Source organism: Phaenicophaeus curvirostris, chromosome 3 (genome assembly GCF_032191515.1).
Source record: "Phaenicophaeus curvirostris isolate KB17595 chromosome 3, BPBGC_Pcur_1.0, whole genome shotgun sequence".
Taxonomy (NCBI): domain Eukaryota; kingdom Metazoa; phylum Chordata; class Aves; order Cuculiformes; family Cuculidae; genus Phaenicophaeus; species Phaenicophaeus curvirostris.
The window spans coordinates 28,690,800-28,715,230 of NC_091394.1; the positions used below are offsets into that span (position 1 = coordinate 28,690,800).

General features: G+C 36.9%; 1 protein-coding gene across 1 annotated transcript in view; it reads right to left on the bottom strand.

Moving 5' to 3' along the window:
* Nucleotides 1-24,431, bottom strand: part of DROSHA (drosha ribonuclease III) — a 74,758-nt gene that overhangs the window by 12,585 nt on the left and 37,742 nt on the right. The window contains exons 17-27 of the mRNA XM_069853523.1: nt 21,008-21,115; nt 18,899-19,037; nt 18,183-18,243; nt 16,236-16,295; nt 14,157-14,256; nt 11,426-11,528; nt 9,565-9,635; nt 8,408-8,452; nt 5,295-5,452; nt 4,309-4,414; nt 63-204 (exon numbers count right to left, since the gene is read on the bottom strand). Of these exons, the coding sequence (XP_069709624.1) occupies nt 63-204; nt 4,309-4,414; nt 5,295-5,452; nt 8,408-8,452; nt 9,565-9,635; nt 11,426-11,528; nt 14,157-14,256; nt 16,236-16,295; nt 18,183-18,243; nt 18,899-19,037; nt 21,008-21,115 (1,093 nt within the window). The remainder of the gene's footprint in view (nt 1-62; nt 205-4,308; nt 4,415-5,294; nt 5,453-8,407; nt 8,453-9,564; nt 9,636-11,425; nt 11,529-14,156; nt 14,257-16,235; nt 16,296-18,182; nt 18,244-18,898; nt 19,038-21,007; nt 21,116-24,431) is intronic.

Genomic DNA, 24,431 nt, shown 5'->3' on the forward strand with positions numbered 1-24,431 from the left:
TCAAAGAAGTCTCAGGGAAAAAGAAGTTAGAACCAAAAGCTGTTATAACCAAATTCACTCACATTCCAAGAGATCAGCCAAAGTCTTAGTTCGAAGAGCTACAGGTCTTTTTGTCTTGTCATTAGTGATGGCAAATTCTTGCATACCCAGCTCTTCTGCCACCTTGGCCTGTGTCCTGTTGTTCACCAAAGAACTTCTCAACAGCTGCAACAGAAAGAAGTCCCACTCAATGGTAATACCTGGCAATACCAAGCTATAAAAGGCAGGGAGATCTGGGGAAAAATATTACTTTTATCCCTGTAGCCTCTCACTTCTCCCAGTTTACTAACATTCTGTTTCAGGGCAACTCAAATGATTTATATTAACACACATACACTCGTTATTTCTACTGCTGATTTTTCCTTTAGTCTCTATTCTTCTTACCAAATTTTATTTATTCCGTCAACACATTACTTCTTTTTTGCATTTAAAATACTTATTTGTGAGCTTCTTTGCAATCATATACCATCCTTTCATCAGTCCTGTACTTTTTCAGCTACGTATGTTATTCTAGTTTAAGTAATACACAGTTATATACATTTTCCCTCATAAAGTATAAACATACAATATTCCAGAGTTTATAGAGGCAGTCCTTAATGTCTACCAAATAAGAAATAAAGAGGTAGTAATTAAACAAGTGTATTTTAAAGCAAAAGAGTCCAGTGCTTCAGAACAAGCAGATGAGGAAGCTGCTCCATGCATTTGGCCAGAGAAGAAAAAGCATAGCCTGTATGTACTGTTTGCTTTACTGAAGGCAGTATAGCTGAGCCAATGTATCTCTGATAAAGATCCAGCTGGAACATTTTCAATGTTCAACCATGACCAGGACACCTGGTTCTCCAGCACAGTTCCTTGAAGTGCTTAACCCAGGGTCTAGGCAGATTGCTTAAATAAACATAAAGCCCTGCCAAAGATACAATCCTAGACAGCTTAAAGGAGTATTTTGGAATTTTAGGGTTTCATATAGTTTTCTGAATCCCTTGTTAAGGTGAGCTTTTTCTCCTGGTTGTTTGCTTTTCTGCTTTAAATGAAACAGTATTAATTTAAGAAGTTAAGAATTTTATGGGAGGCGGGGTGGGAGCAAAGGAATGTCTCTCTTTTCCACTGTTTATATGTAACCTAGACTTCAGAAGCTGTATACACATTTTTTTATCTCTTTGCCTTCCATGTCACATTTCCTCAGCTTATTAGATCCAAGCTATATGCTACCTGGCTCCAGCATGTCAACTGAGCTTATGAAAATCAAGATTTATTTGTTGCACTTGCTACTTTATCTCTGACAACAGATAAATAAAGAACAGTATGTTCATAATTTGTTTGGCAATGATGTATGAAGCAGATACTCACAACTTGATCTTCATAAACTAGGCAGACTGCAGATAGGATTATTAGCTGCCTCCCTAACCTCTGCTTAAACTCATTTTCTACTTGTTCCTTTACAAAAATCTTCCTTTTCATGTCCTTGAGATAAATAAACAATACATTCCCCAACAAAATCCTAAGTATGATACACCACCTATGAGACAGAAGTGCAGTATCATGTGACAAAAATCTGTTTCTAGTAATGGGAAAAGGATCTCTTTTGCTGTGTTTGCAGAATATTTATATTGATGAAATCTGTAACCATGACTAGTGCTACCATAAAACAAACAGCAACATATATGCTACAGTGAATTAGAGATGGGAAAACAAAGTTATCCTTCTAGCACTGTGGCTATCAACTTGCTCCATATTAGAATTTGCCTCCTCTACAAGTGTAATCTAGCAAGAAACTCAATTTCCCTTAATACTACAGGAAAGACATGGTACCTGTGCTTTCCCAGTAACTTTTTTAGAATAATCTCCACTCTGACAACACACAACCTGCATCATTGCATTCATGGATGCTCAACTGGAGCTTAACTATAATTACAAAGAACTTTTTTTCATACTACTACCTATGACTGTAGAATATGCCAGTACTGGAGAAGCCCAGTCTTCTAACAGCCAACGAAATTTCACCCTCTTTTTGGCAGATCACTCAGCTATCTCAAAATACGTATGCAAGACTATGCTTCTTTTACTTAAGTATAGTTAATTTACAGATGTCTCTCCACAAATAATAACTACACACTGAGAAGCAACTGAACTGCCAATCAAGTGAAATCTTCCCATCCTTGACCAAAACTGCTCTCAATACCACAGACACCATTCTGTTATTACTCCAAAAGCAAGCGTGTTCCCAGGTAATAGGAGAATGGTAACAGGAAACAGTGCATGCTGTTTCTCTTCAGATCCTACATCATCAGTCCCCTTTCTCACATGTCTCATTTCATTTGTCCTCAAATATAAAAACAGTCTAAGACAGTTTTCTTTTTCACTGCACACACATCCCCAGAGTTGAAATCTTATTCTAGGCATTACCTACTTTTCAAAATCCTAATGTGTTTTCAGCATCCATTCCACTCAAATTTTGTAGTTTCCCCTATAAACCTGGATTCTGCAACTCATTCTACTTGTCAACTTACTAGTCATTAAATTAAGGAACAAGGAGGTGTTCTGATCATTGTTCCAAGTATTTACACCCATTAATAGCTACATTTTGTATTCTTCCTGCCAAATAGCTCTTGAAAGATTTATCTTACTGTAACAACACAGATGCCCACATTCTTAAAAGTCACCTACAAAGCAAAAAAGCCCCAGCAGTGTTGGATTTCTGCCTTATGTTTTTATTTCTCTGAAGAATTAAAATGACAAGGTTCTTCCCCTTTTAACGTTTACTTCAAAAGTTCAGGCTTTATCTACTCAGTCTCCTGCATGATGCAGGAGAATTCACACAGATGGAAACGAAACTTAAGAACTGGTGAAGAATAAAACTTTTAGTCAGAGCATGTACTTTTTTTCTTGCAAACAGCTTTAGCCTGAAAAACCCAAGAAGCATATTCTTGAAAACACACTGCCTGCTAGAGACTTAGCATCACCATCCCTTTTTTGATTTGAGAAAACTGCTTCAAGTAGCTAAGAAACACACATTGCTACTTCCCAATTTCAGCTAGGAGACTGGACTAGCATTCCTGATACATGTATCACTTTTTATTCTAGTCAAGACTTGAAAAATACAAAAATATTTACTAAGTGTAAGAAAATGTCTTCCTCGTAAATAAAGCCACAGCTGTCTAGTTACAGTACTAAATGAATCAATCAGAGAAAAAATACCTACATATCCTACCACCCTATGTTTAAAGTATTGTAAATTGCCGCAAGATTCCCAGATGGAGTTGTTCAGAACCCAGATAAGAGAGGCTGAAAGGCTACAGTAATCAACAACAGATGACTGCAACAACAAATTAAAATTAAATTCAAAAGCTACCACTGAAGGTCCAGATTGAAGACAATGGGATAACCAGGATAAAACAGACTGTAAATGCTTCTTGTCATGCAACATAACCCTGCCTGGTTACAGATTCTATAGACTAGAAGTCATAAATAAAATCACAGAATCATAGAATGGTTTGAGTTGGAAGCGACCTTAAAGATCATCTAGTTCCAAGCCCCCTGCCATGGGCAGGGACACCTCCCACAGTTCCAGGGATGGGGCATCCACAACTTCCCTGGGCAACCTGTGCCAGTTCCTCACTGCCCTCATTGTGAAGAATTTTCTCCCAACGACTACTCTAAATCTTCCCCTCTCTGATTTATAGACCTTCCCTCCATGCTATCACTACATGCCTTTGTAGAGTCCCTCCCCAGCTTTCTTGTATGCCCCCTTTCAGGTACTGGAAGGCGGCTACAAGTTCTCCTCAGAGTCTTCTCTTCTCCAGGCTGAAGAAGTGCAACTCTCAGCCTGTCCTCATATGGGAGGTGCTCCAGTCCTCATCTTTGTATCTCTCCTGTACACCCATTCCAACAGCTCTGTATCCTTCTTATGTTAAGGATCCCAGAACTTGACACAATACTCCAAGTCACGTGATGCGCCTATTTAAATAAACAGTTTAAGACACCTATCTTTAAACAAGAACTAGCTTTATCTCCAAATTTCCTCAGTAAGGTCCTCAAAATTATTGATCCATTTCACAGACAGAATAAACGTTATTGCACTGGGCTCATAAATCACCATTTTCTATTCATTACAGCGCTCATGACTTAAAATTAACAAAGCCTTATTAAGAGCAGTGGTTGCTGAGGCTTCTTCTGTTAATCAAATCTAGAATAATTCACAAGCTACTCCCGTAATTTCAGTCACCATCCCACTCTTGCTCTTCCAGAAAGCATGACTGATGGCAGTCTCACCGTTAAGTGCCCTTCATGATGATCAGGGAAATGTATGAATAAATACTCTGTGGCTACCAACTGCATTATGGAGTCACCCAGGAATTCCATCCTCTGATTGTGGCCTCTGAAAAATGAGACATCAATGCAGAAAAAAATCAATAAGCACTCACAGAGGAAAAAACAAAATCAGCATGCATACACAAATTAAAATAAAGAGTGATCTGGAAGTGGGCCTCAACTCATTTCCAAATGCATTTAAAGCAATTTTGCAGTGTTAACCAGGTGAGCTGAAAATACTCTTTACTATTCTTTACTCTTAAACCACCAACTTTCAGGGAGCAGGCAAATCAGGGTAGCTACATATATAAACAATCATTCGATCACAGATTTGCGCCTATCTGAAGGAGCAGAGTAGTTAATATCCAAATGGGTAAAGCAATAGGGTCTCTACCTGCAACTTCTAAGAAGAAAGTAAACTAAAGAATAAACAACTCCAAGAGAGAAAAAGGTCTGTCTGTTCACAAGAAACAAAAGGATTAGAGCTCAAACCCTGTGCGATACCTTGAATAGGTAACCACTGGTGTGGCTCTAGTGCTTGCTTTAAAACAGGGCCTGGTAGCTCTGTACATCACAGAACACAAGGGCTGCACTTTGACCAAAAAGCATGGTATTACTTCTTCCTCTGCCCAAATGTACCTCCAAGTATATTTTGCTACTGTCTCAGGAGTGATATGCAAATATCAAAGATGCAGGAAGCTAAGAACTAACGCCATGGTTGCTCTCTAACATCTTCTGTAGTGTTTCTTAAGGTGTCCACTACTGACTACTGTAAGAGACGAGTTACTGAACCAGGTAGGTTTGCAAACATAGCTGCTGTATTCTCTTCTGGAGAACAAGTATAACATCTAGAGTTTGTTTACAAATAAAGCAATCTGGGATACTAACAGAAAGACCAACAGAGCTATATGACAACTCTTGCTCACTTGTACTCAACTTGTACTCACAGAGTCAGATGGTTAAAGCCTACTGTCCTCAAAGTGAATGCACGTGCTAGAAGCCGAACATGAGTGAAGATGACTCCAATTGCCTCCTCAAATTCTGTAAGCTTCTGAAGTACTGGAGAGGTCTCAATGAGTTGCCTGTCAGTATTGGACTCCTGCAGCTGTAAATAAAATGAAGTGCAAATAATGACAAGCTGGCAATGTTTTTAGAACTCTTCCGAAAAAAAGCAAGCCTTCTGTAAACCAAGGGCAAAGAAAATAGTGAACAAATCATTCTGTGGACAGCTGAATAGAGAAAACCCAGTTTCCTCTGGGTTTTTGTCCTGGGTAATTACCACTCAAAGATGTGAGCTCTGTTGCATGCTTTTTTAACAGCTGAGGCACTTGCAACACATTGGTTATTTGGTCTTGACTCTACATGTGGATAGCATGGGCTACTTGTTTTCACAAAACATGGATAACTGTACATGTCTGAGCTTCCTAATATTATCTCATTGCTTGCAACTGAGCAACGGATGTAAAAATTATTAGAACAGGGCTGACATCATGTCAAGATGAGAAAAAACCCAAATCTATTTCTCTCACTTTCTCTCAGTATCAAAAATCAAGAATATTTAGTATGTGAACATTCAAAAAGGGCACAATAACACAAGAAAACTAAAATTATTGTTACCTTTTCTTATCACCTTCTTGTTTGATGTCCTTGATGTACACTGTTACATGGCTTTCTGAAGATGGGAAATGGCTTAGGCATTTCCTCCAGTCACTCTGGACATCTTTCTTGTATAGCAATGCCTCAGAGGAGGAATCATCCAGGATAGGGACGCATAAAGGACAAGTAAGAATAGCTACCATTTTTTTAAGTGCCATTAAGATCGTTTTTGGTTTGTTGGCTGTCCCTTTTCTATTCATTACGTTCAAATTGACTTTTTAATAAACACCACTGAGCTTACAGCTGACATAGAACTACGTATCCTGGCACTTAAATACCACACTTGTGTGATAACGGTCAGTATGGAGTTCAGCTGCATGTGGAGCTGAAACTGGATTTTGGTTTCTCATGTGCAGTCCTTTGTATTTACCTACACAGGATTTCATCTGCTTTTTTATTCCATAGTTAGTAGGTCTTGCATTCTTGCACTCAGACGGCAATTCTTCACTCTGCTGTTGTCCCTGCTACGCTGAATAATTTGGAATTCTCAACAAAATGCCATCTCACTGCTCATTCTCTTCCCTAGGCTGTCAATGTGAAAAGCCTGTACTTTACTAAAGATCCCTAGAGAAATCTGCCAGCGATCTTCACCCCTTCTAAGATGTGGTCATTTCACTCCTGTCCTCCATTTCTTATGTTTCTCCCATTCCTTCAAATCTTGTGAAGATCGACGGTATTCAGTGGGGTTAGATTTTTTCCTCCTCTTTTTTTTTTTTTAAATACATTTTAAAATGCATTTCGTGACTGTCTTTCCAACAGCCTCTTAGGATACTCAGCAGACACTATCAACTGCATTGTCACATGCTTTTTTGTCCTCTGAAATTTCCTATTCATTTGTGAGGCAGGAATTGTCTTTACACATTAACTCTAAAGAGACCACATTTATCCAAGTGACCACTGTTTTTTTCATCACTACTTTTACTGACCTGACTACTGCCAAATTACAGGGTTACAGTCCTTCAGTTCTGTAAAATTTACCCAGAGCTTTTACTTATTTTTAATTGGCATCTCATTTGCCATACTGTTATGGTAACTTTTAATAATTTTTAAAATGTAATTTTACATGCCAGCTGTGCATAAAGGCCAACCTGAGCAGCCTGTGCTTTTCCCACTGGTAAGCAGAGAATGAGGATGGCTTATGGGACACAGAAGAAAATAAATTTTTGTCACACAAGTTAAGGTAGTAGCAAGAAATTATAAGCTGCATAAACCAACTGTCTCCAAACTCTAAGCAGAGTCCAAGTCTTCTCCGTGAAAGCAGAGATAAAGAGGTTAAAATAAAATAAGAGAAAATAAAGGATTCTAGAGTAAGAATAATTTTATTGGGAGCTTGTGCCACCACACAGGATAGCTGCTGCTGAATCTCAAAATTTTATCTTCCCATTAAGACTCTTTTCTATTTACATTCACAGACAGTTGGTCTTAAAAAAGGCTTCATATGCCCTGATTTGTTGCTGAAGATTTTGTCTATGTGCCCATTGCAAATTCCACACAAATATATGAGACATTTCAGATGGAGACCTGAAAATGCCCTTCTGCTGGATGGCTGTGCTTATAAAAAGTTTCAAATGAGTCGAACAGACTGCACAAAACATCAGAGATCTGGCTGGACAAATTAAACCTCTTAGATATTCATATGATGCTGAACACCTCACTAACTGAGTGGATAACAGTTTGAATAGTTATTCTTGCAGCACCCCAGCACACTTGGAAAATGCTACCACTTTTGCTGTGAAGACAAGGAACTACAGTGCAGAGGCCCTGTGACTTTTTTTAGGTCTCCCCCTGAACTCAGTCAGGAACCAAGGTCTAGAAAAAATCATTCTCCCAACTTTCATCCTTGCGAACTAACAATTTGTGAACTTGTATCCTCCAATACATGGAAGATAAATTAGCCCTCATACATCTTCATAATTTCAGTGTTTACTTAGTACTAAGGCTACCAAAATCAATGAAACAACTGTGCTATCATTGTGTACATGCATACACAAACAGAATTCAGAATCACGTTAATTCCATTCGACTAATGTGCCTTCCTACTATTAAGGTTTCAGTCTTAATTTCAGGCTAACAAATAGATTGTTTTTGTACCCTTTTTCCTCCAGCTTCAAGAAGATGAATAAGAAGCCACCAAAATGTTACTTCTCACTAGGTTTATAATATCAAAGCACAGTTATATATCAAACATGAGCCAAGGGAAGGTGAATGATTAATCCTCAGAGAGGCAGCAACTCACTATTTATACCAAAAAAACCCTCAAAACTAAACACAAAGGCAATTATAGACACTCCTTTGGCTACTTTTTAGCACAATTTCCACGATGTCATTACAATAGAAACATCTGGAAAAGCATCCCTGAAAATAAAACAGCTACGAAATTTATTATAGAAAGGTACACACTTACTTGGAGTGGGTGTAGTGGATAATTAAGCCATACATCCCGCAGGTCCTGCAAACATTGAGAGATGCCTTTAATGCTCAAGGGAGTCATTTAACAAATTCCACAGTACTAAATAAAATGTCATTACTTGAAATACTGAACTATTTCAGATGCTGACGCTGCTTATTGCAAATTCAATAGTGCTGGCAAACTAATTTTTAAAATCGTGTATTTGCTGTTCAAACTGCCTGTAGTTCTCCCAATTAGCTTGTGTCAAAGAGGTGGAAAAATCCTTGAACCAAATAAAAAGTGGTTAAAGGAAGAAAAAGATTTGTTTAAGCCTGAGGACTAACTTTATTTGCAAGTGCTCCTCAGTAGTAAGTTTGACTTCACCAAAGGCAAGGACTAAAAAGGAAAAAAAAACCCACTGATATTCTTCTATTCCATATAGGATTCCTTCACTACAGGCACTCAGTGGCAAATAAACACTGAGGTACAACTGAATTTATATACGATTTTTTTTTACAGTAGGCTTTTGTGCTTTTATTTCTAATACGCTTTGTCATTTCACAAACTCAGAGACTTTCAAGAAGTAGAAGACTGTATAATTCTTCCCCTCACCATAGCCACATGTACTATCCCAGCAGCATGTATTGGTTCCTTTCCTCAGCCATTATATGGGATAAATTCCAGCTAACAGTGATCTAAGATACAGTATGAAGAATAGATCAGATTTTAATTAAGCAATTGAGTAAATGTTGGATGAAATACCCTGTATTTTTTTCAAAGATACATTTAAAACTTTTAGAGGTGGGAGGATTTAATTGATGAAATAAGTATAGTGACTCTACATGTTCATCATTTCCCCAGAGCATGCTGCCTGCATCCACAGCACCCATCTCTATTGTTAGAGCAGCACTTTGAATGGAAATCTGCAGGTTTCCCATGTTACTCACCCTTCCCTAAGCCAATCAACAAATAGCACACCTGAGGAAACAACGCAATCTTTTTGCCTGAACCAGTGCAGCTTGCTGTCCCAAACATGCTATCCTACATTCAGGAACTAAGTACAACAGGTAATATTCCTGTTCATTTGTGATTCTCAAGTAAAACAATGGACAGAAAAGCATGTGTTCAGTTATATTTAAAACAGAAATCAAATCACAACAATAGATAAATACCTTGTCATTGAAGAGTAAACGTCCAAATAATTGTTTTGCTTCTTCTAGGCTCCCCTCTAGATAAACAGCTCCTGCATGAGAGGACCAGTAAGACAAAATCATTAGTACTTAGAATATTACTAAGCACAAGAAAGTCAAAGATTTTTGCCTTCTTCATCTCCAATACATTTATTTTTAAAAGCATGCTTTCTGTAGCAATATCTAAGTTTTTGAAAAATTTAAAGCATGTTAAACAGTAATATAAATCAATGGTCATAAAGTGCACAGAAAACCCTAAAAGAGTAAAATCACTAATAGAAAGTGATACATCCAAAGAGCAAATTTTAAAACAACCAAACAGGTTAGAATCAATTTATTTCTAAAACTAGTTTCCAGTAATCAGATAACTAATACGCATATAGTGAAAGCCAATAAACACATTTCAATAGGTAGCAAATAATCTTATTTCCTCCATACTTTCAACAACACTGTGTTCTGCAATATAAATGACGTGTCAGGACTATTCAAAACCTCAGTGTCTCTGCAGTATCACAATAATACACTGTCCAAACTGGAAACTGAACATCAGCATCCCTCAGTTTCTGGAGATTATAGTTCTGAGTTTCTTCATTTTTTTTTCTAAGCTGCCCTCACTAGCCCTTCACATCCCTATTAGTAATAAGCTCTGCAAAATTTGTGTTAGTACATTATACTTTGTGTGTACCATATACACTCAGTATCTGCACAGGCACCTTAGAAATTCAGTATCAACATCTTGTCCTTTGATACTCTTTACAGCAGGGCTTCTGAAAACCTTGAACTAGCTCTTGTAAGCACAGCTGTATAAAAGCAAAGGGAATGCACAGCTACATGAAGAACACAGAGAAAGGGAGTCGGTGTTCCCACCTACAGGGAGAACATGGTTCACCTTGCCGTATCTTCCCCTCCTCTCTTTCCTTTTAATTCATCACGAGGTCAACTACTTTCTTTGAATACTTTGGAGAACAGTTTGGGGGTTTATAAGACTATCTTGCCAGAGGCATATTATGAAAGCACAGAATTTCAAACAGGTCCTAGGCAGCCTGCTTATACCTTTGGTTATTACTTGCATCACAGGAAAGAAGCACCAGACTTTTACAAAGGTTCTCAAGTAGGAGCTTCAAACCCCACCTACAGTCCCTTACCAAGCTCACATATTTTAGCTACGGCCCTGAAAAATCTTATTGCTTAATTAACTTTGTGAACAGCTTTGGTGGTTAAGCAGCAAGCTTGCTCTCTTAGTAAATCTCAGTGCTTGACAAATAGTCCTCACCATTACATCCTAGACAAGCTGAAGGATATGAAGAAAGCCACAGATACATATCTAGTGTTGTTTTTCCATTTCTTTTTTTTTTTTTTTAATTTAAAGATCAAAGCACTCATGGAAAGCAAAATAGAGTTAAAAAGAAAACTCTTGATTTCTTGATAAGATGAAATGCAATTTGGCCCCAGTGAGTCTGTTCTTTTCCTGTCAGGCCATAGTGATTTAGATACTTTTCCCAAACAACTGCAGGTGCTAGGCTGTGGTGGCGCGCGAGGTGGAGTTTGGCAGTGACGGATAGAAGTTCTGCACCACAATGGTATGAAATGGGTGCATCTTCAGTGCATGGGAGGCAGGATATAGAAAATGAGATTTTCACTGTGATACCGCACGTTTATCATGTTATACATGCAGCGCACATGTAGGAGATGAGAAGAGACAAAGAAGATTTAATAAGCTTTACTATTGCCTGCTATTACTAACACTACCCAACATCAACCCACATCTTCTCCATCACAGTCAACATGGCATGTAGCAATACTAAAACATAACTGCCTGCACACACAAATACATATGCTTTACCGATTAGGGCTTCAAAGCAGTTAGCCATGGCATGGCGGAGATCCGATTCCCTGCAAAGGTCTGGACCATGAGCATAAAGCATGAATCGATCTAGTTCCAGCTTCTGCAGAATACATAGAAAGAGGCTTTAGAAGTACAAGAGTACAAGTTATACTCGCTGGAGTTCAATTACACTATTATTTTGAAGCAAGGGTGTTTGAGAGAAATCTAAAGCTTTTCTCCATAGTTTCAGTTCAGACATAGGGTAAAATGAGAAGATTTAATATTTGTTTATCAGAGGCAGGCAACTAAAGCATGATAGCATGGGAAAGCTAGGAATCATCAAACCAAATTGTTAAAGGGAGCCAGACCAAAAAAACATTTTACTAGTGAGATTTAGGAATGAATTCAGGAGAAAGACTGAGGGCATGAAAGGAAAAACAGCCTAATACAGGCTGGATGGTGCAATGTGCTGTTTCTTGCTAGTAGTTTGCCCTCATGTGATTTGTCTTCACAAGTGCCAAAGTGCACATTCAAAGAGAGAGGAGTTAACACTGAGGAAAAAGATTTTGCTTTCAACAAAATAAAAGTTCAACAGTGAGGAAAAGGAACTCTGGTAGACACAATCTGGTGCATATCTGGCTTTTTCCTTTAACTGTCGACTGGTGGCAGTAGTAAAAGCCTCTGGGCACTGCAAGGAGAAGACTGATACCTTAATCTGCAGTGCCACCTACCTCTCTTTTTCCTTTCAAATGTGTACCATTAACGCTCATCTATTGTGTAAATCAGAGTTCTGCTTGCCACTCAGGACCTCAGGTAGTGAGTCAGATATCTTATATAATATATGACAATTCTGCTATAGAAATGAGAGCAAGAGTTACCAGGTTCTCTTCTTCATCCTCCAACAGCATTTGTAAAAGTGGAGAGTAAGTTGCTCGGGGTGTGTGGCCTAAACACATTTCAATTGGAAAAAAGGAGTCTTCCATTTCTAACAAATGAGAGTCTATTCACTGCTCCAAAACCCAAGGAACTGCCACTTACAACATTCCACTATAAAGTCCAGGGAGCATTTGTTAAAGTCAGCATAGAAGTGGAACATTAGTTGGTTTATATCAAATTTAAACTTCTTAACAGTTATTGTAATTTGTTCATGTTAGCTGGTGTTGTTTCAGTGTTGGTGTGTGTCCTCTCCCTCCACTAGCTTCTCTCCATTTTCAGAGGTGGCATTCAGCATATTTTGCATGCGTTTTGCCTCTCAGTTTTGATCATAACACATTTCAGATTATTTTTAAAATTCCTGCTACAATGTCGTTAGACGCTACAGAAATTTATCATTTGATCCTCAATTAAAACAGCCTTCATTCCACATGCATAAGAGAAGCTGAGGAGCTGAGAATTATACTGAGAAAGTAAACTGAATGCAACATGACACTGCAGGGGATAATTAAAGTGAATGAAACCAGGAAGGTCATACAGGATACACAACAAGAAAAAAGGTTAAGTTGGGAAATCAGGAATGAATAGATATGTAATATTTACAGTTCTATCTAATAAAAATAAATACAGTTTAAAAAATTTTGCAATAAAAATTTTCAACAGTTGTCCATGCACAACAATAAAGGCCGCGAACAGAGCTTTAAGAATAAACGAGCTTTCCTGACACAGGTTTTAAAGTAATAACATGAATTCAAATGTCAGGCAGTTCAATACCATATGTGTAAACAAACCCCTGATTTGAAACGTTTCAATCAATTTATGCTTATCTAGATCACTAGAGAAAGCCTAGAGAAAGCTTTGGAGGAAAATGATTGTGTTGACTCCCTATCCTTTGTCTCTTCTGAGACCTAAACCAAAAGATGATGTGTTAGAAATCATGCAGTTTTTCCCAAAATCTTCAGATTGGATAAGCTTATTTAAATTAATGCGTGAATATGAACACAGTAGACTAAAATGGTACTTGAAATCTATCAGCAATACACACTGGACATGTGTAAGCATGTGTGTGCATACAGAGCTTAATACACTACATCACTAATGCTCAGACTGTTTTTTAAAAAAACATGCTAACCAAATCAAATGTCACTAAGGAAATACCAAATTATCTACGAACAGAGACTTAATCAACTTTCTGTAGCATACTTCTGTCTCCCAGTATCATGTAGAAATGTAAAAAAGCTCTGTCATTCACAGAATTAAATGAAATAAAATTCAGAAACATCTCAGTTTTTCCCATGAGTTAATACAAGTTCTCACCAAAAGCCTTTCTAACGTATATCTCTTTCATAGCTCACAGAAAATCTAAAAATGACTGCGTAGGTTAGGTGATCAGACAAAGCGATTTTTTCAGCACTTCCTCTACACTTGCTGCTGTGTTCTCTCTACATATTCCAGAAGGAAGTCCTGTTATAAGCAACCAGCTTGTTTCTTTTTCTGCACTAAATTTCTACTATTAGCTTAATTACCTGTGCAATTTAAAGGCAAATACAGTCACATCTTCAGCATAAACACCTTAAAAACTTATCTTTCTGCCTGCAAAAATTACTCCTCCTAAAACATGCTTTGGAGAAAACATCAAGTTTTAATTTTTAAAATCTGCTTTCAATAGTGAAGAGAGTTCCTGTATGCCAAAGCTTGTACACAAAACACAGTAAATGCACTGATGTTCAAACCAGACAGATCTCTCAACAAGCAATCCATTCACTAATAGTATCCTACCTACACGTGTCAAATACAGAGATGTATAAAACTTTACCTTAGCCAGCATGGCCAGGTGTTGGTTCTGTACAATGGCAGTGCGGTATGTAGCTAATCCTCCTTCCTCCAGGGTGGGAAACAGGTAGTACAAGTGCACACTGGCAAAACAAAAACCAAATCAAAGCTGTCAGCATTTGGTTAAAGATGAACCTTGTGTGCCTCTAGGGAACAGCGCCCTTCCCTTCTCAATGTGGCAACTCAGCTTGAAGTAAGGTAAAGAAACAAACATTAAAACAATGCTCCATAATATTCAACTGAATAGCAGGGAAGGAAGACTGCTGTTTCTCTACTAGGCAGCAGATAATCTCCAAATCCCTGCAATGAAATGCACTTCCCTCACACCAAGGTTTCTACCTTATCAGCAGCAGTGGGTTCAGCAAGTTTGACACCTAGAGGATGCTGAGGAATAAAGCACCAGGGAATCATCAGCCTTGAGAAACTCCATGCCATAGGTATACAGAGTTTTAAGATGATACTGGTGATTCACGCTGGACCACCATTCAGGATATATGTTTCACAAGTTTCTTACAGTACTACTTTAACAGATGCTAATGAAGCCAAAGGACACAACTCAGCAACCTGTATTTATTTAATGTGTGAAGCCATTAATACCACAGAAAAAAAATAATTAGTAAAAGTCACTGGCTTTCAACTGACTTTAATGATATTTGTCATCATGCAAGTATGGTATTGCAAAACCAGAAACAAAACAAAACAAGTAATTCATTGATCCAACCAAGAGCAGAGTAACAGATAAATGATTCTGAATATCTTCCATATATGATATGGAATATAATAGGTTAGTATCGGTAGTCAAATATATATATTACTACCCAACTCATCAGAAAGAAGTTAATACAGAGAGGGTTTTCAACATTCCACAAATAAGGCAGTGGATGGCACTAATTATTAAAGTATTTTATTAACCTGGCACACAGGGAGAAAAATGCAGATGGATGCAAGATTATTTAAGGACCAAAACTGCTTTAAAACTTAGAGGCAATCTAATTAAGCATCATAATTCACAAAAGTGGAGACCTAAAGTCAAGAGAGCTAGAAAAAAATTCAGACTTAAATACGTGCTTATACGCTCCACTGAACAGAAATCTAGCTCAAGTTTTACCTGTGAAAAAAGTTAGCTCAGAAAACCAACTTATGGTTGATGAACAATGACAATGAAAAATGCAAGACATTTTAATCAACAAGTCTTCCACCTTATCAGCCTGCACTGTTGTATGAGAGAAAAGGCCATTGCTTTGAAGGGCAGTGGAGACCTTTACAGACAACAGCTTTTAATACTACGTAGCTTAATGTCTGGTAAAAGCTAGTAGACAAGATATAAGGGCAATTTTGTTATTCATATAACAGAACTGCTTAAAGAGAAGCTTTACAGTAAACAAGACTAGTCCCCTATTTAAAATAGTAGAACAAAGTAGCTGAAAATGGATTCTAATCTTTGGTTTGTGCAAACTGCCTGCCTCTAGTACCCAGGTAAGAGATGCCAGTGGAGGTAACTGATAATATCCCTGTATTGTTCACTGATTTCAGAATACTTAAACCAGACAAAAACTGGAGCAATTTTTGATGAATCACGTTTTCTTGTTATTACTACCAAACAAATCACATTTGTGCTCAACTACTTTATTTACATACAGACATTATGCAAACTACAGCCCTAATAACTGGAAATAAAAGAACTGCAGCACATTCAATATTACCAATAAATGCTTTCCACTTGCAACAAGAGAAAGAGCACCCATGGAAACAAAATGGAATGAAAGAAAAATGTTTTTACTTTAAAAAAAGGGGTACAAAGTTCAACTTGTCTGGAGCTGAATAATGTCTGACCAAATCAACTTAAAGTTGCACTCCATGCTTTTCATTTTGTAATTTTCCTTGTTGATTCATCAGCACTGAAGGAATTTTCAAAAGAGCTGTGTGCAGATGTGCCACTCTAAATACTAGGCAGGGCTACAAACATACACAGTCATAGAGGAAACACTGCAAAATCTTAATAAGCTCAACACTATGATAATAACGTACAAAGGTGAGGACTGTTGAAGAATTCCCCATTTACCTTGTTAAGAATTCCACCACAGCATCTCCCAGAAATTCTAAACGCTCGTTGTGGTTAATCCTGGAAAAGGCATTTTAAGGTTTACTATGAGCTAAGTATCACATGCTGGTAATTTCCACAATTCAATTAAAATAGAACTAATCAGAGTTGATTGCTCATCAACAACGACAGACATTCTTGCAGCCTCCCCCACACTCCCTGTGTTACAATCCTTTCCAAAACAGAGTAAAAGCTACATGGATCTTGAAACTCAGGACTGCACCACCACTTCTGAATTTTTCATTGCACCATTCTGATCTGCTGTTGGAACTTAACAAATGGAGAAAGCAAACAGTATCATTTATTAGCATTGAGGTCGGGTTTCCTTGTCCGTCAGAGAGCACCAGGTGATTGGAACAAACAGCCTGTCTTCAGTCTTGTGTATGCTACTAGGGAAGTGCAGGTAATTAACAACAACACCCGCAGGGTGTGATGACTCTGCAACAGATTCATTGGTATGGCAGAGCTACAAAGGAGTAAGTACTTTAATTTTTCATAGCACTTTTAAATGCCCTCTTTTCTGTAACTTCCTTTGAGCTTAAAAGAAAAAACTGCTGTACAAGAAGATGCATTCGAAGTTGCCATTAAACTAGTAGAATCTTATATTTCCTGTGTTTTCCTTTTCTTCTTTCTATAATTTCTCCTGATTTTTCTTTGTTTTGCATAAAATTTTGCTTCCTCCAAGCTCTCTGCCTGCTTATATAACAAAGGACTAACAGGACATACGTGAGTGACTTTGTCCTTGAATACATACAAATTTCTGCTCTATACATCAAAGCAAAAAGGAGCATCATTTTGAGTTCACACGACTGCAATAGAATCAAGGCCATTGACACAAGAGGGTTTTTTTTTTTTTAATCCAGAAAATCCTTCTCAAGTGTTTGTCAGCTTTTATTGCACTCCCCCAACAATTATATTTTTAACCTAATTTCTGAAATATAAGCCTTAAATTACAGACTGAAAGAATCCAAGTACATCTGCTGCATAAAACAGTAAAATTTAAGTAAAACTAAGCAGAAAGTACATATCTTTCAGAAGTGGGATTTTAAATTTGTGTGATTTTGTGAGGATTAATGCAGTATAGCCTTATCTGACAGTATCTGACAGCTCGAGGCTGACTCTCAAAGAAAAGGACATAGCCTAGCTGAAACAGCATCTGGGAAACACCACAACAATTTGTTCAGAATTCCACTTCTCCCATTCCCGAGCTTCCTCCCAAATTACAGCTCTTTAAAAACCCAGTTATGGCACTAGTTAATAAAAACACACTCTGCCTTCTAGTTCACACATTTAGGAGATTTTACATGCAACTGTTTCTTGCATTAGCCCTACAAGCTTTCTTTATTCATTTTGGCTAAATATGGTGCCTGTGACGGTAAACCACATCTTAAAGATTATTTATTTGCACAGAATTGTTAGTGGTCATTTAAGGATTACTACATTACAACATTTATGCTTTTTGCATATGTCTTTAAATTGAATCAGTAAATTCATTAAGATCAGGTTCAGTACCACACTCATGTTAAAAAGAATGTCATACCAAGAAGGTACTTCTGTGAGAAAACTTGACAGACATTTACAACAATGATAATGACACCAACAATTCTTATTTTTTATTCTGAAGAAAGCAAAAAGGGAGCCTTTTAGTCCTCCTCACTTCAAGGGTAAACAAAAATGATAAAATTATCTATTAAAACCTTCCTCAAGAGTCTTCTGCAGGCATGACCAAACATTTACTATGTCCCTGCTAATGGAGGTTAAGAACATCTTCATAATATAAAAGTCAATTCAAAATGGCTTTTCATTTCAACTATTTGCCAGAGCTGTTGCTGACAGTGAGTTGGTTGTTTCTATTAAACATCTTCCTCTGCAATAGCTTTACTACCTGCGAAAAGTTATCTTCATTACCTGGAAGGAGCTGGATCATCCTGTCCCAAACGGGACATAATATTTATCAGGGTGTTTATCCCTAAAAATAAAAACAATACACTATTAAAGAAACAACTGGTAATTCAATTTGAATAGGTTTAAAAAATAATTACTCAAAATGTTACTTTGTAATTGCTGTATACAAGATCATTCTGTTATTCGCAGGGCTTACTTACAGCAAGCATAATTTCTACAAATGCTCTCTGCCTAACTGACCACAGTTCCATTACAATACTACTGTATTTTTGCATTGAGAGCGCCAGATAAAAATATCACCTTTGCATGAAAAAGACATCCAAACATTGCATAAACAATAAATAATTTACTTCATTACATCTAAATATACTTCTAAGGCGTAAAGAATATCCTGCAGCAGACAGACCACATATTTTCACATTAATAAGACATTTCTACAAAATATCCTCCAGATTGCCCACTATGTTGAGCTGCAAATTACAAAAATACTTGCCAAAACCCAAAGAAAATATATCCCCCCATTTATTATCTTTGCTTTGTCCCAGCTCTTTACTTGTTGACTAATTTGCAAAATCCAGTCTTGTAGAAAGATCTCAGTTGTGCCTTTATAACCATTGAATGGATGTCTCAGGAGAACAGTGGCCAACAAAATAATAACGGATAAAAGCTTTTCTTACTAAATGAAGTGTGAAAAAAATGTTAACAGTGTAACAGCATACCTTTTTTTCTCATGTGCATATGATGAACTTTTCTATCTCCATACTTTGGCTGTCGAATCCCACAGTTGGACAAGGAATTTCTGGCATGATCTGGATTCATTCCAAAGTTTAAGTGATGGCTTGGATGAGTCATGGCAAGCTATAATATAGCATATACAGGAAAAAAAAAAAAAAAAGGCTTAGATTTTTTTTGCAAATGTAAGAAAAGAACCCTTAGACTGGTAGCTAATAATTGTAGTCTTTCTTCAAACTAAAAAATAACAATGTGACATCGTCAATTAGCAGCCTAGTTCCAGCAATTTAAAGGTAGGACGTACTGTTTCAGATGTCAGAAATACGCAATATTTATGCCAAATCATCAGTTTAACTAATTAACTTTCAGCAGTTTTTTTTCCTTTAAAGAAAAAATGAGTTTAGAATATAAAAAGCGTGAACTGACAATTTGCCCTAAGAATTTTGCTTACCAGGTTGGCTGACTTCATTTTGATATATTTGCTTATTTAAACTTTCATTCACTCTAACACTGCCGTATAAATATTCACGTTAAAAATATGAACAACTGAAAGAGCTTCTCAACCATTCACATATTTGATTTAGATCATTTAACTATCTATGAAACTTTCCTACTTCAAAAAAACAACTAACAAGTATATTATCTCTGGCACGGTTAAAATTATATTTAATCAACAAGAAGAACTTTCTCCTAGTCCTTTCTAATTCCTCAATTATATTTGTCATAATTGCATTCTCAACTTCTGCTCTATCTGAACTGGATGGCACACTGCAACTTCTCTGAATAGCTACATAGTTTAATCTTTCTGGCTTAGTCTGTACTTTAAAAAGTAGACATGATAAAACTGTGCCTGTGCTTAAATAAGTGCCTGATGTTATATACATTTTAAAAAAGCTCTTTCTTCTATAGAACAAGTTTGTAGGTTTTAAATAAATTTGCACAGTGATCAAGTGATCAAGTGTTAGAAAGTACTTTCATTATAACTAAACGTTAATCTGACTAATGCTGACACACTTGATTTTATGCTTTTCTCCATTTTTTGACAGCAATTTGCTTCTCGGTTTGTGTATTTGGCCTCAAAATTTTGAGGACTTCATCACTGCACTTTGATCTTTCATATTAAAAATAAGTTAGCCTGTGAACAACCAAATCCTACAAGATGCTCAATATTTAATGTAGCTTTCAATACAACAAGGCCTGGAAAACAGTTTCTAGAAAACAGAGATGCTTTGAGAAAAAATTTCTCTGCAAAACTCTGCTTAAAGTAGTTTGGGAGTAAACCTCCCTAAACATACAGAAACTGCATGTTTTGAACTTAGAAAAAAATTAACCTTTCTCAGCTCCAGTCAGCAGAGAGAGAGAGAGGATGCTTATTTCAGGGGTAAATCCTGAAAAGAAGTCTCCATTTCCCTTCAGTAGCTTCAGAAAAAAAATTAAGGGGCCACCATGCCAGGACTCCGCATTCTGGAGCTGATCAATTCCAAATGTACACTTACATAAATGACTGGTCATGTAACATAGAAGCATCTAAAAAATATGAAATTCTCCTCTCTGGTTCCTGCTCTTATTTGCAAATGCAAAAACATCATTGTATACTTGTAGAAATAAAGAGCCGAACAGATGTTTGCAAATTCCTTTTCACTAGCCATAAATGCAAAATTAAAAGGCAATGCTTAAGTTATCATTGTTTGGAACAACAGAAAGAAAGAAGCAAGACATGTATGCTCATCTGCCAAATAACACTGCATAAATATCTTCATAAATATCCATAAAAAAGAATTTATATAGAAATAATGAGTATTGTATCCGACAGTCTTTTCAGTAAGCATAGTTCTGTCTATTTACGCACTACAAGCAAATCCAGACCTACCACTGGAGGAAAGGTAGGTGTATGCCTGCATGCACAACATATGTTTCTGTTTAGAAGTCTCTTGGGGAAACAGAAACTTTTGAAGATCTGCAGTGTAAATAATCAAGTACTTTCAAGCTGTGGCAATGCAGTACATTTCTCAAATTTGCACAGCAGGCAGGATTATGGATAAACTCAATAATATCAGGAAGACAAATAAGTAGTTTACTTTTTTTTCGTATCTTACCTGCAGCAAACACCTATCTTGAAAAGTGTAGCCTATCAATTTGTCCAAATGCATCAGACACTGATGGTAACGGACATGGTGGGTGAGGACAGGAAGCATCATTGCATGCTAGAAAACAATTGCAATAAAGAAACGCATTCAACTTCACTGCACAAAGTACTCAGTTGACTGAGCTATAAATAAAACATTCTAAATTTGTCACAACACTGATTTTTACTGGTTTGGTTTAAGTGAGAAAAAAACCATCATGGTTTCCCAAAGTTCATCATCAGAGCTCTTAATTAAATCAGATTCATCCATCTCCATAATTATAGTGGGGACACAGCCCCACTGGGACTAAATAAATAAATAAAACCAGTCTTCTACTTAAGTATTTTGAATGAGGTACAAAAATGTCTGGTCACCAGTAACATCAAAATTCAACAAGCTGTGACTGAATACATTACTATACGTTTGTACCTTCTCATTAAAGACCGTGCAGTTTTAGTCTTGTACCAAAGATGAAGAAAGATCATTTCCCTTCTACCTCACAAAATAAGGTAAGAAGCATTCTATATTACTTGAACCAGTTTTTACCAAACAACAGTAGCTACTCGATTTTCAAGCACAGTTATTACTGCCTTGCTTCATTTCGTTCTAAGGAAGGATTAAAGGCTTTTTGAAATGCTGTAGTCTGGCATTTCCTGACAGAATGTGCTAAAATAATATCAGAAAGTTTGCTGTTTGTTCGTCTTGGAAACAGATAACGTTTTTCTGTGGGGCAAGATTTCATTAAAAAAAACCCCACAAAACTATTTTGTGACAATGAAAGTCTCCCTCTTTCAGTGTTTTAAAGTAGGAATTTACAAGAATATTGTCTTTGGATAGATTGGGGTTGAAATAAACAAGTAGTACAGTTTAACAGTACAGTAGTACAGCAAGTATGATATCAAAATTAAAAATCTTGCTTAAGAATGAAAAGTAAGAGCTGCAGGAGAAGTATCAGTATTTAAAGAATTTTATGCATGTGACCATTTTTGTTACACTGAGATCAAATTTCAGTTCTTCTAATCATTCCTATTAGTGACATGACATGCATGTATTCAAAAGAATACTGCATTTTAAGGGAGTCAAAATCTGAGGGCTATCACTATTAATTTCAGAAGGAGAAATACATATTATTAGAGAAGATGAGTGTATAGTGTAGAAAGATGCAAGAAACAATTATAAAATGCAGATCCTGTATAATTTACAGAATAAACAATGTTATGGATTTCTGCATGTCATTGAAGAAAGAACAGCAGAAAATACAAACTGGTGAATGTTACAGGATTGAGTTACGAATAACTATTAGCAGTATTTTCTAAGTTTCAGTAAAAGACTGCAGATCATGAGAACTAAGCAATGGGTGGAAGGTAATCATAGAATCAGAATTAGAATTATTTAGTTTGGAAAAGACCTTTAAGATCATTCAAGTCAAATCGTAAACCTGATACTGCCAAGTCACCATTAAACTATGTCTATAAGCGCTACATCTACACATCTTTTAAATACCTTCATGGGTGGTGACTCCACTACTTCCCGGGGCAACCTCTTCCAATGCTTGACAACCCTTTTGTGGTGAAGAAATTTTTCCTAATATCAAGTCTAAACCTCCTCTGGTGCAGCTTGAGGTCATTTCCTCTTGTCCTATCACTTGTACTTGGGGGAAGACACCAGCAGCCACCTGCTCCCCTGCCTCTGTGTTCCAATGCACTACTCAAAGAGTTCCTCAAGCAAGTTTTAATACTCTTTACACTAATACATGTAGCCATAAATTCAAGGACTGAAATACCAAGTTTCAGATTTTTATCAGCTGTGGTACAGTAAATGAGGAATTGATATCTCCCTGGAAGCACAAAGAAGGCCTTTAATTTGACTCTTGCAATTATATTGACAAAGTGCAGCTTTCATGGTACTAAATACTTGATTGATTCAATTAAAGTGTGTCATGTTGGATTATAGCTATTTGATGTTTCTGATGTTTTATGTATTTACCTCTTTATAGGAAAATAAAATACATATTTTCAAAGTTGTATTAGCCTAAAGAATGTCTAGTGATTAAAAAAAAAATGCTTCTGAAACCACATGCCACAGGAGTAATTTGAGTAACCCAGAAGTAACCTTAGTACTTACATCTGGTTATAAACATACAAGTTACTTTTTTTTCCTGTTTTTAAATATACGTGATTTTGACAGTGCTGCATGTTCTTATCTTGCCTTCAGCTTGCATGGCAAAGCACAGGCTCTCTTAGCTGCTTCCAGCCAGTGCCACCATACTCCATGCTGGCAGACTGTCCTGACCCAAAGCTACTCAGAACTACCATATGAACTCAAGTATTTTGAAATGCATCATTTCTCTCCTCAACCTGAACAGCTGTTGAGGACACACCAGCAACAATGCAGGTAGTAATGGGGGAGTGAAGTGGAGGGGATGGTATCTTTTCAGCACGGCCCCATCCTGTCAGACTACATAGTAAGTGCTGTCCAGCTTAGTCACCAGGTAGTACAGTTCACCTACTGGATAACTTCAAATGAGCCTGGCAGACACAGCCATTTCACACTTCTGGAAGATTTCACTCACCCTTTTTCCTCCCTCTGCAAGTGGTACATTTCTGAGACTGCAAAGACCAGTGCCATTATTACTACATGGAACTTAGAGCAACTCTAAGCCATTAGAGTGACTTAAAAGACTTTCAATCTTGCAAACTACAATGCTTTTAAAAGCAATAATTTTAAATCACTGCACTTTAGGTCTGCCCACAGAATTGATTTATGAGTATTTAGTTTTAGTCGTCTTTAATTTGGGAAAAAGCACATAGCAACAGCAGCAATCTTTCATTTTACAGACATACATTTTGCCTACTCTTGGCCTCTCAAAGAATTCAAATCAAAGAACCTTCATACCAGAATCAGCTGATTTAGATGTTACAGCTGCAGAAACACAAAAACATGAAACAGATTTACTTTCATCATTCTTTGGTGTTTTGCTGTCCTTCAAAAACAAAACAAAACAGGAATATCCACGAAGACACCAAGAGATGAATCACAGAATCACAAATAACACTGAAGTGTTTCACAGCTCCTAAATTAGAAACTTACACTGTTTACTTAACCTGTAAAAACAGATGCAACAAAATATTTGAAAAAGGATGTAATTTTCCTCAGATATGTGAGAAGATACTGTCCTCCTATTCTCTTTCTTTGACTTCAGAAGCAATAGTAAAATCACAAGAAATGTTTCAGAAAGAAGAAAAGCAATTTTACTTATTAGCATTTCTCTCCAGTTAGAATCAAGCCTCTGGCCTTACCAGACTTCTCAGATAACAATGGGATTTCTACCTATACATTTGCCTAGCAACCACTACAGTTTATACTTCACACTGTTAAGTTAATACTAAATTGT